Consider the following 15,896-nt stretch of genomic DNA (forward strand, 5'->3'; position numbering starts at 1 on the left):
CGATCAAGATTCTGCCGATTGTGTTCTCCGCATCTCTCCAACTCTCACAACCACTATGGCTCCCTTTTCTGGGGATGGAGTGCTATGGCTATGCCTAGGTATGGGCGCATCCACCCGATGAATTGAGCTCGGCTCAGATGATTAACTTATCTAGGCGTCTCACTGTTCTTTGCCATCCGCGGCATCGCTACAGACCTCCGCCAAGTCGTCGATCTTACAGAAATTAAACATGTTGAAAAGGAAGACAAGATCATCAGCGAGGGAACAGAAGAAGGTGCGCAGATATCTATATCCAATATGTTACGGTACTAACGAATCATATAGCCCTCAAGTTAGACACCCTCTTGAAGCTTTCTCAAAGCACAAGCCATGATCTCCGAGCCGCGTACGCCAAAACAATGCTCTCTCGAGCCACTTTGTGCGCCAGCTAATACTTTCTAGGGCTTTGCGCATCATTTCAGAACGATCTACCAAGGGAGATACTCGTGACTTACTATTGGAGGAACTGGCGTCCAAGAACAAGGTTCAACAACGACGAGCTCTGAATGCATTGAACTTTTTAGTTTCCAACCGAGCCCGTATGCCACCCAATCTGCCTCATTTTGACAGTCTATGAATGTTCATATTGTTTTGCAGTAACTCGAACCTCCATTTGCAGTCGACTCGCCGACGTACCCACCTTTACCGCCATCATCAACTGCCTTTGCAACCTACTAGAAGAACATGTGGAGAAGACGTCTACGACCAATTCGCCCATTTTGCCAAAGACACGACCGATGGGAGAGAAGAAGGCGCTGAACATTCTGAATGTTCTGTTGCCAGAGAACATACCCGGTGCACTGGAAGCGGGGATCATCAGTCGATGGCTCTCTAGATATCCGTTCCCCTGTGCAATAGCTGAGCCTTCTCGCCGGCGGGACGTGGTGATCCTCATGAAAACTTGGTGGTCAGATGACGTAGTCATGAGCGCGATTTTCAGCACGCTTTCCTCGCACCCCGATGGGATCAAGCAGCTGCGGAAACATGGACTAATGGGCAGCATGATTGAAGAAAATGACCATGATGATGAGGACGATGCGGATAGTGATGTTTGGATGGTAGATGCGGATGAGGTAGGGGGCTCCTTTGGCCGAACTCCTTCGCGTAGACTTCAGGAGGGGAGTGCCGAAGAGCAAGCGCTTCGTCGACGCAGGAGAGAAGCTATGGTTTTGAGCGACGGTGGACGGCCAATTGGAAATGACGACATCATTCAACGACCTATGGATTGATCGCGGTGAGTGTGTGCTCTTTATGATCTTCAACTTGTCTACAACAGACAACTAGTTTCAAAACTACATATGTAGCCTGTTAGCTACTGTATTTTTATGTTCATGATACCCAACGCCAGAAATATGATGTGCAATGAATCTCATTTGAACCTTAATATAAAACTAAAGCCCCATCCACGCTGATTTGGCCAAGTGGTCAGTCTTCTTCCGACTGTTCTTGATCACACCGAATGCCTTTAGTTCTGAGAGAGCACCATAGAACAAAGACATTACGACTCGGTCATCGCATCCACCAGCCTCTTCAGTTTCAAATACACCATAGAAAGCCTGCCAGAGATCATGGACGTTCACCAGAGCGCCTGAATCAAGGTACAACTGATAAAGAATTGCGGTGGCAGGTTGCTTGGCCGAGACCTTGGTCATAGTTAGATCCGAGGAGGAAAGCAGGTAATCAAAGGGAGTAGCTAGGGCGCGCTCGATTGCAAAGCGCGGCCGTGGGGCAAATGTTTCCTTCAATGGATTTCGCAGATCAAACAAGAAGGCTTCATGTAGAAACAGATCTTGTGGGTTGATAAGGGTTTCTGTGAGATGCACTTGCAAAAGAGCAACCAGTCGGTCGACGATGTTGGTATATTCCACGGCTTGTTCCGAGAGATCGGCCTGCCCTTTGCTTAGTCGGATACGCTGCTGGACGACAGTGGTTTTTGTGACGGTGCTGTTGATGTTGTATCCACTACGCAGTGGACCGGAGTCCAAGCACGTTTCCAATAAAGTCCTGAGATCTTCTTGGATTGCATCGGCTTCTGGACTCGTTATAATCTTCCGGAGACGGACGAGGAGTTCATCCAGTTTGTCAGAATCTAGAGTCTTCGCCGTGGCGACCATTTCTTCCACAATAGTAGACTCAGACAGTTCGCCAGAGAGTGCGCGAATGGAAAGGTCCGACACATTGGTTTTTTTTGCGCTCTGTGTGTATTGAAGGCAGGTATGTACGACGCGGACTGCCTGGAACATGTTTTGCATTCTTTGCTGGTTTGCATCCAGGTACTTGGGCGTCTCTTGAATAAGATATTCATCATCTTCTAGCATATCTCGGACTTGCTTGATAGAGCCCTCTTCGACTAGGTCCTCGCAGAACCTTGAACGGAATTAGTGGAGATACAAGATGAGAACCGGAGACACTTACATTCGGAATGATGGCAGGTTTCTGACGGCCTCACAAAGCTTGTTTTGGGCGAGAACCGTAGAACCCGGGTTGGCTACTAGTACCGCCAGAGGATTTGCGAAGAAATGAGACATGTATGCATACTAGAAAAATTAGATGTCTGTTTTTAAAACTATTCGGGACAGTTCTCACCTTGACCATGCGACTGAATGCCTCTGGACTTTGAAAATAGTCACTTGTGTTCTCAAACAGAGTGCTGGTGACGTTGCGACCTAGCCAAAGATTGGTGTTTGGGTCAGTCTGGAGAGCCTCATAGATGCGATCGACACAGTTTCCGGCTTCTTGGACCTCAAAATGCTTTCCCCGAAGGAGAGCAACACACGAGCGAGGCAGTCTGCCTTCGAACAGCTCTACAGAGGTAGAGATGCCCAGTAAGACGGTGAATGGTATACGGTCAAGCCATGATCTAGTAGAAGGTCAGCTAGAAGATCGACTAAAGTCTGGAACGTCAATCGCACTTGAATAGAGACAAAAGATCGGTCAAGAGGCCAGGGTCAAAAGCCTCACTATCTCGAAGAGCTAGGACCAATTTCTTGGTCCCCTTCCTCTGCACATAGTCGTGAAGAAGGTCTAAATCGTAACCAAGAAGTCGAGGTCCCTGGTGAACGGTTAGTACAATAATCCAATGCTTTTAATACGACCACATACAGCACGATCTGTAAGAAACTTTTGGTATCCATCATTGCCATCCGTGTTTGTAACGGTAGCTCGGATAATGTTCTTCAACGTTGTTTTCAAATTGGGAGCGTCCCCTGATTCCAATACCACAACACTGCCTTCTTCGGTCGATATCAATTGACCATTAAGCCGTGATAGCAATCTGCTGAGTGAAGATACATTTGAACCAACTGTCACCAGAGCTGTAGGAATACATCCATCACATCTAAAGCCCTAGTTAGAGCACGTTCGTGGATCGCATTGGGATAGGGACGTACGTCTGAGGCGAGGTGTCTCTGACAAAGGACAACACATCCGTCAGAACTCCAGCATCGACATCCTCGAGGATATTCTTGAGGCTTTGTGAGTAATTTATCCCTATGACCACCCATTAATTTGCCTGACTGACCTGAATCTTGTGTTGTTGCTTTGACCAGAGCTCCTGATAGGCATCATATCGTAATTGGACGGACTCGGCATTCTCGTCTCCATTCAAAAGGGGCACAAAATGTTGTCGATCAGGCTGCTCGTCCTTGTCGGTAGTTGACGAGACTTTGCGGCGCTTCGAAGGTCGCTCGCCCACCGATTTTCCATGTTTGGGCGGTTGGTAGATGTACGCACCCTGTGATGATTTGTTAGCACGCAACCTCAAGGTCCATACCAAATCTCAAGACAGACCAGGTTTTGGGACTTGTCATTTGACAAGCCCAAGGCATCGTTCAATCCATCAGCATCCATGTTGCTGCTCGAAAGGACTTGGTTATCGCAATGGGGATGACTTCAAGGGCGGAAGCGCGACAGGACGCTAAACCCAATCAGGCGATAATTGGTTCTCTCCCGAACTTGAACTTCTTCGCTTCTCCAACTTTTTTGGTCGCATTCGATGACCGATTGACTTCAGACTTCATGCTGCGCCAGGCTATTCAAGGAGCCCGTTGGTGTCAGCATGTGGCCCGCAGCCCATCGACACGCGCTCCACGCCGGGCCTTCTCCGCCGTAGCTCCGCAGCGTCTTAAATTTGGCGGACCGAACGACAAAGTCACATTTTACGAACAAGAATCCCTCGAGAGCAAATCACGACGCAAAATCGATCCCGAAGCTGAAGATAATGAGGAGCGAGATGAGGTCAAAAAGGAGCTCGCGAAGCTCCAGGAGGAATTGAAGGTTTTGGAGGAGGGACCTTTCGCTCCCAACAGCCCTTTCATCAAGAGTTTGCCAGAAGAGGACCGCAAGATTGCCTTAGAAGCTCTGAGAAAATTTGACGAGGAAAATCCTCAGCCTGCAGACGAGCCTGGATTAGATCAGGTTTTCGACGAAGAGCTTGATGATATGCTACGAGAGGAGTTTGAAGGTCTCGCCAGGGAAGAAGAGAATTGGGAGGATGGCGTCAAGAGTCGGCGCAAACTAGCCGCCAGGCGATCTGCCGCAGCAAAGCGTGCAGGGGCGGAGTCTCATCCTTACGCTATAAAGTTCAACAATTCCCTACGACAACTCCAAGGAAAGATGTCAGACGAGCGGGCTCGACAAGACTTATGGAGGTGGTACCGACGATGCAAGCAGACCATCCCAGGCTTTTTAACAATAATGCCTGAGAGGGCACTTGAAACAATATGGGAGGCACAAGCAGCAGGAGAGACTGACCAGGCTACACGCTCAACGCATTTGCAAATCCTGGTCCAGGACGCTAAATCTATCGGCCATGAACTGGCTACGCCTCAAATCCTATTCTATATCACATCTCTGCATGAAAATGGCTCCACCAACCTTGCCCTGGAGCAATGGGAGGCATATCAAGCAGAGCTGTCCCAAAAGAAGGAGGATTTAGAAGAATACTGGAAGCTCGGAGTGCAGTTGTTTGCTGCAGACAACAACCCACAACGAGCTCAAGATATTGCTTTGGCTTTCCTGGCAAATGACCGAACTCGTCAGCCGCGTGTACTCATTCCTGTCATCACAGCATGGGGAAGACTGCCCGGAAAGGAGGCTGAAGTAAAAGCCTGGGCACTTTATCTGCAGTTGAAGACATTCTTGGGCTCAGATATGACCATGGAAGACTATGATCAAATCAGCATTGCCCTTCTCACGGCTGGTCGATTGGATACTGCAGTTGCAATCTTCAAGGATATGATGGTGACCGGAAAAGACCCAGCCAATGACTCGACTGCTTTGTACAAAGCCGCGTTGGGTCTGGCGGGTAATCTTCATGCATCAAGCATCAACGAAAATGAGGTAAACAAGGTCTCTTTATCGGCACTCAAGGTGTTGCCTCGCCAGTTTCAGAATCGGTTCTTCTATGCCAGTTGGATGAAGAAGCTCATTGGTATGGGCGAGGTCGACTCTGCTGCTCTAGTCATTGAACTTATGTATGAGCGGTGTGTCAAACCTGATAGTAAGCACTTGAATGGAATCATTGCGGGCTGGCTCCGTGATGGGAATACTAGTGCACGCGACAAGGCAGAGCGACTTGGCTGGGCCATGATCCAGAAGCGCATCGATGTTGTATGGAGGCGATACCAACCAGCCGAGATTTCCCCTCAGCTTCGAGTCAGATCTGGGGAGACAGAGTCTGCACGCATGCCCCGGTTTATGCAGAGAGAGGTCCCCCCTGCGAGCATCGAGACATTCTCTATCCTTCTTCTTCATTACACACGCCGAGGTGACGATGACATGGTCAAATACTTGGTCAAGTGCCTTGGGGATGCTCATATCAAGCCGAACTCTTACTTCATGAACCACCTTCTATACGCAGAGCTCCGAAAGCAAGACGTGAAACAACTTTGGGCCAAGTTCCAGACGATGTCTACCGCCATCCGGCCCGACATGGAAACATATGCCTGCCTCTGGGACTGTGCCAAGCTCCAATACGACCGTGGGCGTACTGCCTTCGATGCGGGCTTTCCATCAGCACGTCAGCTCTATGCCAACATGATATCCTGGTACTCCGAGTTATCTCCTCGCACCCAGAAAAACACCCAAGCACAGATTCCTAGAGCTCTATTTGATCAGATTGTGCGATGTTTCTGTCTCTCCAAAGACCTCCCCGGCACATTGGTCGTCATACACTCGATGCATTCAACCTTCGGCTTCGCACCTGATGACACGACTGCCCGCATGATAGTACTTCAAATTGCACGACTTGCTGGTGTACCGGCCGACACTCCGAAACGGCGCCTCCGCCGCTTGTCTTCGACGCCACGAAGCAAAGAGAATATCGGCCAAGTTAGCCGTTTGTTAGAATTGTTGGGTGATCGCAAAGCTGAAAACCTGCGATTGCAAGGATTGAGTCTTGAACAGCTGGATCCACGTGAGATGGAACAGTATCAACTGGAGATTATGGCCAGTCTACTACGGATCGTGATGAGCCGAGCAGATGCCTTGGATCCAATTCAAGTCGAAAATAAACTCGAGGTAGCAGCGAAGGAGATGTTGGCTGAACATATCGACTTGGGGCCACCCTTGGGGGTAGACGATAGCAAGCTTCTGTAATTGACCATGTCAATCAAGCTATTCCATTGCATGGGAAATATTGGCGTTTGACGGGTTTTGTTTTACACCCAAATTAACTAGGGTTGTGTATATTATTTGGTTGTTTAGACATAATGTACTTAGATTGATGTAACATCCACCATCTTTCCTCTCTACCTTGATCTTCCCTCTCCTCCTCTTTTTTCCTCTTTATATCTCCTCCCCCCTCACTACCTGAGCTCAATGTTTCTTTTCCTTCCCTACCTGCTCCAGTCCACAGGATTGTCACGCCAATCCAGCTGTTCCACCCAACCCTCTACAGCTAGACGTCGGGTCAATATCTAGCCTTACCTCCATGAACTCCCAACTCGCTTGAACCAATGACCGGAAATCCCACAAGCTCAATGTCGGCGCAGAGCTTGCAGGCTCTGCTTGGCCAGGCGATGAGACCTAGAAGGGACCCGTCTCAACCAGCCCTCAATCCACGAGCTATGTACGGGACCACGGCCTATAGCAACACCTCGTTCCAACTAGGCCTACACCATCCGTCTCATATCCCGATCCGGGATACACGACCACAATTGATATCTTACGCCAGTCAACTGCAACCCGGAGACTATCCCTACCCCGAATTCCCAAGCTTAGGTTATGACCTATTCCTGCCACCACCATCGGGCCTGGAAGGGTATACGGCCACTCGGCTACCTACTCTCGAGAATTCGTTTCAGGGACTGCAATCTGCGAGTAATCCAGTCTACTCAACTGGTCCAATTCATCCCGAGGAGCTAGTTCCACCAGCCCACATCCATAGCAATGGAATCATCCCTGGGCACCACAAGTCTGGGAAAACCCAACCCCCGGCAAGCTTTCCATCTAAGAAAAACCGACCTCGAACACCGAGTCCTCATGTACCTACTCGTGACTCAGCCTCTAATTTGGCGGATATGGACTGGGATTCAGAACCGAGAACCGAATCTGAACTAGATCCTGAATCTGAACCAGAGAAGAGAGTAGCCTCTCGGATTGTCAACCAAAAGCGACCCCGACCTCAGACTCCTGACCCAACCCCGAACAAGAAAGTGAGATCTGGCCCTGACCCAACTCCCGCCGAGCCTGCCCGAGGGGAATGGAGAGAAATTTGCACTAGATCAGTGAGCAAACATCCGGATTTAATGAGACACCTTGAACGAAGAAAAACCGATCCTGTGTATCACTACTATCATGAAGTCATGGCTACCCCTAGCAACGAGACCTCGTGGCAATTGGATTGGAATACGGAGGAGGATCTGCCCGCAGACCTTAAAGGGTTGGAGAAGGAACGCTTAACCCACGAACAAATCAAGACATTGGCTTTCTTTAAGCCCGGCATCCGAAAAAAGTACAAAACAGCCTTCCGATGGAGAGGCCAAATCCGCACTGAATACGCCCACCTTCTCGAAACCGTGGAGAAGGGGAGGTTCAAAATGCCTGCGCAGCTCCTTCATTCGTGTAATCCGTGTCTAGTCGGGCAATATCTCTTCTGGAAGGTCTCTTCAAGTTCAGAGAACCTATCCCCGACGCAGACAACATCATCCCCAGCGACGTCTTCCGCTATCCATTCCGAATTGGCTAGTCCATCCATTCCTGCTCTATCTTCCCAAGTCCCTAACAGTACTCAGAACGATACTAAGACGGCCATGCTACTACATAAATTGCGCATGACTCAGCGGGACCGAAATAACCAATACTCAGTCAACCAGACCATGTCTGCTCTATTGACAGTGCAGAACGCAGAAGTGACAGCACTCCGGGATAGGATACAAAGCTATGATACACTCCTAGGGGACCATCTGGCTCTGCAGTCTCAAGTTAAAAAGTGGCCACCTCTACCTCAACCCACCCCGATCTTTACCTATCCCCGCCCAAAGCCTTATCCGGGAACCGAGTCCACTTGAGAACCCCTTCCTCAAACCACTCCTGATTCAATATCCACAAAGATTTTTTTAGAGATGGTTCTATCATGTATGTTTAGCGTTATTTTCCAAGACACCATCTCTATTCAGGACCTATCCTCGGGAAATGTGATTGTCTTTGGCAGAAAACTAGGGCATTGATACCCTAGGCCTTGTCCTTCTATTATTACTTAAAAACCCTCATTGTCACTTATTTCCTATGGATTAGTTTCCAGTAATTCGGCAAATGGACAGCTAGTTTTGTGCTCTGTAGTCAGACTACCTGGTGGCATTACCTTGCAGCGTATTGGAGAATGTAGTATTTCTCAAACTGATATTATCCTTATCCATTCTACTAGACATGCGCGCAGTCTATACCACCTAGTACCTAGATAATGTGCGTACTATAGGGCAACGATATAGTCACATGACTGGTAGATGTCCATATAAAAAAAACGTTGAATTTGAGCATTATCTTTACTTCGGACTTGAATCTGGCCTTGAATTTGCCGGTTCGTGATATATTGATAGGTTTCCTGACTATTCAATCTCTCACCCATAACTATAACTGGTATAATAATGTAATTCCTGAACCCGTGGCCCAAAACCCCTAGCAATGAGAGTGTATTTTGAACCCCAGATAAAAGTACAAAAAAACTGGAAAAAAACAGAAAAAAACAGAGGAAAAAAGTCATATCTATTTCTTGCCCTTGGCCTTCTTCTTTGCGCTTGGCGGAGAAGCAGGCGTATTCGAGGATGTTTCAGCCTCCACAAGAACAGCATCGTCATCACTGCCCTGGACAGAAGTACCGGCGGTAGAGGTTGTGGGAGGAGCCTCAACGGACTTGGTTGTGGTGCTGGTAGTCTTCGCCTCTTCGGTAGAAGCGGCCGAGCCCTCATTCAACTCCTTCATAAATCCCTCCTGGATACTCGTCTTCTTCTTGCTCCACCACTGGCGCTCCTCTTCCAATTTCTTTTGTTGATCGTCCATGCGCTTGCGGTAGATATCGTTATTCATCATTTCGTTGGCGGACTGGAAGATAGTCTGGCCCCAGCCGGGGACATAGGCGTTGGCCTGTTTTATTTTGGTTAGCAAAGCAGAACAGCATATACGATCATTTGTTCGCCAAGAAGAATGGTTTATCGGTGACGGAAAACAGAGCTTATCATACCTCTGAAACTACATCCTTGACCTCGTCTTCCATCTCCTTCTCCGCGCGCTGGAATCGCTGCCAGAGATCATCCCCGACACTACCACGTTGAACGAGTGTTGTGAGAGCTTGCTTCTGGCTGCGCAGTGCCATAATGCGACGGATGTCTTCGGCTGCGCGACGGAGAAGAGAAGCCTTGAAGATAGAGTCGGGGATGGCGGGGGCCTTCTTCTCTTTTGTGGAGGTTGCTGAGGGTTCAAGATGGAGGAGAGAGAAGTAGATATCGCGCTGGAGGTGGGCGGGGAACCATGGCTCTAGAGATGCTGCCTTGTCTATATTCACAAATCGTATATTAGCATTCAAGGACAATCGGACACGTCGGCGCGCGAGATGGTTGGACGTTGAGAGCTCGAGGCTTTCTGAGATTATTTCACATACGGGACTTGCGCTTGCGGTAGAGGGAGGAGAATGTAGCAAGCGATCCCAAGAGAATGCCTAGGTAGGCGATTGGGACGGCGAGACTGAGCCAGTCCACGTCGAACATTGCGGCGATATGGTTTTTGGGACAAGAATATAGGGATTGAAGGTCCGGGAAATAGGATGAGGTAGAAATACTCAAGCTGTACCAGTGGGAGGTGAAATAAAGAAAAGAAGGGTCTTGAAGTTGCGAAATGTGGTGTTGGTCAAGCTCGAAAGGCCAGGGTGTTTAGTGGGTCACGTCACATGTTCATTCTCAAGTATAAAAAAGCCACGAAGAGTGAAGAGTTACAATTACGAAGGGAAACAACATTTTGGACCATTATTCTCATAGTCTACATACATTTCCTATGTTAAATAACCCACTAAAACTAATTTTTGCATAAACAATTAAGAAAATTGGGTAATTGACACATTTGCTCCCCCTATCCATCCATGTCGCCACGAGGAAGAAAACAAAAACAAAAAAGAAGGGGAAAAAAACCATCGCCAGATCAAAGGGGAATATGAACGTCAACATATTGACAAAGTAAGAAAAGGGACAAAAAAAGAGAGAAAAGGGTGAAAGTTTGGAATTACCCATCAGCCAGCTCTCACTGGAAACTCAGGTTGGCCAGGATATCCTTGGTTTGTTGGCTGATAGGCCCGATCTCCTGCATCGCCTGCATGTCTTCTAAGACTGCATTGTATGTTTTGCCGAGACCATCGGCGACGCGAGTACGGTTCCATTCTCCACGCATGTGCCACACGTAGTCCATCAGATTGGTGTTAATTTGCTCCAGCTGCTCCACTGAGAATCCGCTGGTTGACAGGGTTAGCTGCGTGTGCAGACGCTCAACAACCTCAAGATCGAGGACGAATGGCTCATGGGGCTCTTCGCTCAGGATCGATTGCAAGTTAGCCGAAGCATTGGTGGCTGGTATGTTGGGTGCGTCGAACAGCGGGGGTTGCGGCTTCGACTGCGACAGGCTTCCATTCAAACCACTGTTCTCCTGGGTGTCTGCATTGCTAAGCAGTGAGTCCCGGGGATTGGGAGAAGGCTGACTGCTGTCATTTTGCTGGGTATCGGGCAGGTGGTCTTCCTGCGACACGCGATCGGGGTATTGAGTAAGGTCGGGGTAGTCGGTTCTCGAGACATGGGGGCTTTGAGTGTGGTCATTTTGATTTGACAGATGCTCGGAGGATTTCTTATCAGAAGTCGTCTGAGTAGTGGATGCTTCATTGATGTAATCAGCGGGCTGAGATCCGGGAGCCATTGGAGTCATGGGGCCTCGCTGAGAGAAGCTGGAAAGACCAGATTCTCGACGAATCTGCTGAGAAGGTGCCGTGTGGGAATAAGGAGGCTTCGGCTGTGCAGAGGGCCCGAATGAGCTCCCCTGGGTGTCCTTGCTACCTGAGTGATCATCAGAATTAGACATGAAAACGTCGCCGTCTCCATCTCCATGGGTACCATTGCTCGCGCCGACAGCATGGGAACCAAACTCGTTGAGATCCGAACCACCTCCGTGATGATCTCCATTGGCGAAACTCTTGTACTGGGACGTGGGGGTCACGGGACGTGAAGCTGCTTTTCTATCATCCTCATTGTCAGGGAACTCCTCGCCCAGTTGAATTGGGCCAGTCGAAAGGGCCGATTCAGTGTTGCCGTGCGACTCATTGGTAGGGTCAGGAATGAGAGCTGCATTCTCCTCTTGGGCACGTTTCTCACGCTCCGCAGCCTCCTTTTCGCGAGCCATCTCACGCAAATAGACTTGCTCACACTCTGCCATAAGAGCTGGTTCGGCCACCATAACACTGGCGATATCAACTTCGACATTGGTCAAAAGTTCACTTGACCGCAAAATGCGTTCCGGGTCACCGGTCTGACGAGCATCCTTGACCATTCGCTTTATATCCGCCACGAAGTCGATGGCACGCTTGTAGTATCCGTTTGCAAGGCGTTTTTCAATTGTCACGATCTCCAAGTTGTAGTAGAATTTCCCAGTGGCAGTTTCACGGAGACCCAACACACCATGTTTGTCGTATGCTTTCTCATAAGGCCGGAATGTGTTTTGTTGATCCGGGGGAAGATCACTGGTAACAATGTTGGGATTTTCTTCCTCCCACAAGTATCGGATTTGGGATTCATCGATTACGCCCGACCTGAAACGCTTGTACCTCTTGACCTGATCCATGATAGGTTGAATTCGGGTTTTCAAAAGATTCAAGGATATGTAATCTTTCTTCCTTTGGGCCTTGATCTCCTCCTTGGTGAGTTCTGCCTCGGGTTTGGGAGGTGGAGGTGGCGCGACTTCCAGTTGTTCAAGTTGACGAAGTTTGCGATTTTCGGGGTTGGGGAATCCTTTTGGAGGAGTCTTGACAAATTCAATGATCTTTCCAAAGAATTCACGACGCGCATCATGATTTGGAGCAGATAGATCATACAGGTTCTTCTTGGAAAACCCAAACATGTTCTTCAGTAGACCCTCATCCAGTTCCTCTTCTTGTGATTCAAGAATGCCAAGCAAAAGAACTGGGTCAGAAGGAGGCACCGACCGCAAAAGACTCATGAACGTAGAAATCACAGTAGGTCCGACAGTATGGAACCACAGTTGAATGTTGGGGATGTAAATCACACTCGGCTTGTGTCTCTTGACTTCGGTAAAGAGCTGGATGACAGCTGCCTCTGGAGAGCGGGTTGAGTCGCTCAACAAAGTGGGAAGATCGAACGCCTGAACATGTAGGCCCTCAAACACATGCAGTAGTGCGGCTGCGAGGTATTGCTGGCCCATGCCATGGGGGCCCCGAAGAAGGAGTCGGGGTCGGAAGACACGCGAGCGATCAAACTCTTGCAAAAGGAGCTCTCGGGTGAAGCCTGCACCATCATCAGGCTCCTCGTATTGGGCCTCCTCGAGAGCAGTAAGTTTCTTTCGCTGTGGGAGAATCTCGGACAGCAAGGATTTGATTTCGGACAATGGATGACGAAGCAGGGGTTCAATGTTCGGAGGGAGGGCAGTCGCACCAGATGAGGTCGACCGCTCTGAAGAGGGCACCATCTTCTTGATTGCCAGCATGAAATCTTTAGGGGCCACCTCGATTGTCTTCGGATCAATCACGAGCTTTTGATCTGATTTGTAGATTTGGGGGTATCTTCTTTGTACGGCATTGATTGCAGCCTCGGTGCAAAGCGCTCGCAAATCAGCACCGCCATATCCCTTGGTCATATCCGCCAATTCATCTTTAATGTTGCTTGGAAGCGGGGGATCCCATTCCTTGGTGTGAATGTCGAGAATAGCACGACGGGCTTCGATATTAGGTAGCGAGAAATAAAATTCGCGGTCAAAACGACCAGGTCGGCGAAGAGCAGGATCAACAGAGTCAGGTCGATTGGTAGCACCGATGACAACTACTTGACCACGGCCATCCATGCCGTCCATCAAGGCAAGTAGGGTCGAGACAATGGAGGCATGAATTTGCTCTTGTTTGCTGGATCTCACAGGAGCCAAACCTAGTATAGAATATTAGCAATTGTCAACTATGAGTTCAGAGGGGCTTCATTTACCGTCAATCTCATCAAAGAAGATGATACTGGGCTGGTTCTTACGCGCTTCTTCGAAAAGAAGCCGAAGTTGTCGCTCAGCCTCACCGACCCATTTGCTCAGTGCATCCGCACCCTTTCTCATGTAGAATGTGACCTTGCGTCCTTCTGAGCTCACGCTGTTGGCTAAAGCACGAGCCATCAGCGTCTTTCCGGTACCAGGAGGACCGTGGAATAGAACACCACGAGGAGGAGTTATTTTGAAACGCTGAAATATTTCCGGGTACAGCAGCGGCAAAGAAACCATTTCCTTTAACTGGTCAATGTGGCCTTGCAAACCACCAACATGGTCAAAGTTGACATTCATATCAACCCCCAGGGGATCAGCGTCAGCCAAAGCCTGCTTGTTATTGAACTTGCCAAGGTTTGCAGGTGTACCGGCCGAGTTCTGACCAGGGTCAGCCGACTGGTTGTGGGTGGCTGCAATTCCAACACCAGGAGCACGATTTGGCTGTTGAGCACCTTCATCATCACTGCTATCGCTGTCCGCTCCTCCGACTGCAGTAGGGCCACCAGGTACACCGAGAATTGCCGAATTACCACCCCCACCGAATGGGCCCAACGTGGAGAACAAAGTACGCTGCCAGCCTCCACCTCCACGGCCACGCCGGGATGGAGACCCTATCACTTCGTTGTCAGTGTCTTCATTGGGCTGAAACATTTCGGGTCGAATAATGCGATAATCAACGTCCTTTCGATTGCGACGTGGTTTCTCGTACACGACCGCTTGCTTCGCACGGCGACGGGCACGGCCAGTAAGGTCTTCCAATTCTTCAGCGAGTTCTTCTGCCTCCTCTGAAGGGGCGCGCTTTCGAGAAGGCCGTTGGCGTAGACCAGGGCGCCGACTGGCAGAGCTATCCTCGGCTTCCTCGCGAGCTCGAAGTTCTTTGCGAGGTGAGGCACGCGATTCAGGCTCCGAGTCTTCCTCCTCATCATTCGATAGCTCCTCCTCTGGCTCGAAATCACTTTCTTCATTTTTGCTTTTCCGCTGTGAGCTTCGAGACGGCTGCTTACGGCTGGATCGACGTAGCTGCGATTCTTCATTTGTCTCGGCGTCTTGCGCGGTATTCTCCTCGTGAGGTTGCTCGTGGGATAGCCTGCCTCGTCGCCGAGTAGTTGGGGGTTCATCAGTGTGTTCGGAATGATCAATCTTCGCGTCGCCATTTTCCGATTCAGGGACAACGTCTTCATCCGGCATTTCTTCATCAATTGGGTCGTGGTCTCCATCATTTGCAGGCAATGTATCACCCTCAGCACCGCCTTGAGGCACGTCACTTTCCAGCACCTCCATTTGCGAGCCTTGGATAGTCGTTTCGTTGATGACATCCTCGACATCCTCATGTCCTTCGGCGTCTTCATCCTCTTCATCGATGATCGTGCGCTTGGCCAAGCGGTCGACTCTGGAAATGCGGCGAGACAAGGATGGAATCTCAGCTTCTGGAGTATGTGTACCTCGCTCAACGGTGTGTACATGACGACCAGAGTTGGTAAGGGCGTAGATATCCTCTGAAGCGTCACGGGTACGGCGGGTTACACGTTTAGAGTAAGCCAAGTAGTTGGGAGGGAGTTTCAACGTGATGACGGTGCTCTTGCGTGCAGCAGGATCTCGAGTCTCGTTCTCACCATCATCGATGAGCGGGTCTTCTTCCGAATCAGGTTCCTCGTATTGCGGGCGACGGCTCTGGGTGGTTCGTCGACGTGCGGTTCCTCTGACATTGCGTTCAACTTCCTCCTCCTCCTCCTCCGATTCTTCTTCCACCTCGTCGAACTCAGAATCCTCGGACGGGTCTTCCTCCGAGGTGAGACCGTCGTCTGAGCTGCGCCGTCTCTTCTTTGGGGCCGGCCGCGACCTTTTCTTGGGGCTGGCCTTCGACTTCCGGCCGGTCGAACGCGAGTAGTGAGCATGGTCGCTGTAGTCCTCGTCGTCGGAGTCGGACTTGTTGGCAACCTCGTCCAGGGTACGCTTTGCGCCACGAGCCATGACGGAGTTTTGGTGATTAGGGGATCACTTTGGAACCACAGAGTCAGCACAAACCACTCCAATTTGGAAAGCACAATGAGAGCACAGTCAAGGGGTTCAGATGCCCTGATAATAAGGAAGATATAAAGATGCAAAGAGGCGGGATGTCGACGTTGCGCGATGCG

The 15,896-nt window shown here is 49.8% G+C and overlaps 6 protein-coding genes across 6 annotated transcripts; 3 read left to right on the forward strand and 3 right to left on the reverse strand.

Moving 5' to 3' along the window:
• Positions 1–43: 43 nt before the first annotated feature.
• On the forward strand, positions 44–1,268 carry N7487_007369 (uncharacterized protein; the record flags this gene model as incomplete). The annotated part of the gene is made up of 5 exons (XM_056875099.1): positions 44–98; positions 155–274; positions 325–385; positions 442–578; positions 637–1,268. The coding sequence occupies exons 1-5, from the start codon at positions 56–58 to the stop codon at positions 1,266–1,268; spliced, it is 993 nt and encodes a 330-aa protein (XP_056727287.1). The 5' UTR covers positions 44–55.
• Positions 1,269–1,430: 162 nt separating this feature from the next.
• On the reverse strand, positions 1,431–3,888 carry N7487_007370 (uncharacterized protein; the record flags this gene model as incomplete). Its single annotated transcript, XM_056875100.1, has 8 exons — positions 1,431–2,406; positions 2,455–2,576; positions 2,626–2,899; positions 2,952–3,091; positions 3,142–3,376; positions 3,429–3,502; positions 3,560–3,772; positions 3,829–3,888. 8 exons carry the CDS (start codon positions 3,886–3,888, stop codon positions 1,431–1,433), a joined length of 2,094 nt encoding a protein of 697 aa, XP_056727288.1.
• A 168-nt stretch (positions 3,889–4,056) lies between these two features.
• On the forward strand, positions 4,057–6,636 carry N7487_007371 (pentatricopeptide repeat protein; the record flags this gene model as incomplete). The annotated part of the gene is made up of 1 exon (XM_056875101.1): positions 4,057–6,636. One exon carries the CDS (start codon positions 4,057–4,059, stop codon positions 6,634–6,636), a length of 2,580 nt encoding a protein of 859 aa, XP_056727289.1.
• A 359-nt stretch (positions 6,637–6,995) lies between these two features.
• Positions 6,996–8,549, forward strand: N7487_007372 (uncharacterized protein; the record flags this gene model as incomplete). The annotated part of the gene is made up of 1 exon (XM_056875102.1): positions 6,996–8,549. The coding sequence occupies one exon, from the start codon at positions 6,996–6,998 to the stop codon at positions 8,547–8,549; it is 1,554 nt and encodes a 517-aa protein (XP_056727290.1).
• Positions 8,550–9,243: 694 nt separating this feature from the next.
• Positions 9,244–10,297, reverse strand: N7487_007373 (Sec63 complex subunit SEC66; the record flags this gene model as incomplete). The annotated part of the gene is made up of 3 exons (XM_056875103.1): positions 10,136–10,297; positions 9,719–10,029; positions 9,244–9,621 (listed from the first exon to the last, which is right to left on the reverse strand). Exons 1-3 carry the CDS (start codon positions 10,239–10,241, stop codon positions 9,244–9,246), a joined length of 795 nt encoding a protein of 264 aa, XP_056727291.1. The 5' UTR covers positions 10,242–10,297.
• A 470-nt stretch (positions 10,298–10,767) lies between these two features.
• On the reverse strand, positions 10,768–15,732 carry N7487_007374 (chromatin segregase YTA7; the record flags this gene model as incomplete). The annotated part of the gene is made up of 2 exons (XM_056875104.1): positions 10,768–13,661; positions 13,716–15,732. The coding sequence occupies 2 exons, from the start codon at positions 15,730–15,732 to the stop codon at positions 10,768–10,770; spliced, it is 4,911 nt and encodes a 1,636-aa protein (XP_056727292.1).
• Between the last annotated feature and the right edge of the window lie 164 nt (positions 15,733–15,896).

Source organism: Penicillium crustosum (genome assembly GCF_028827405.1).
Source record: "Penicillium crustosum strain IBT 35664 chromosome Unknown utg000003l_segment0_segment0, whole genome shotgun sequence".
In the NCBI taxonomy this organism is placed as follows: Eukaryota; Fungi; Ascomycota; class Eurotiomycetes; order Eurotiales; family Aspergillaceae; genus Penicillium; species Penicillium crustosum.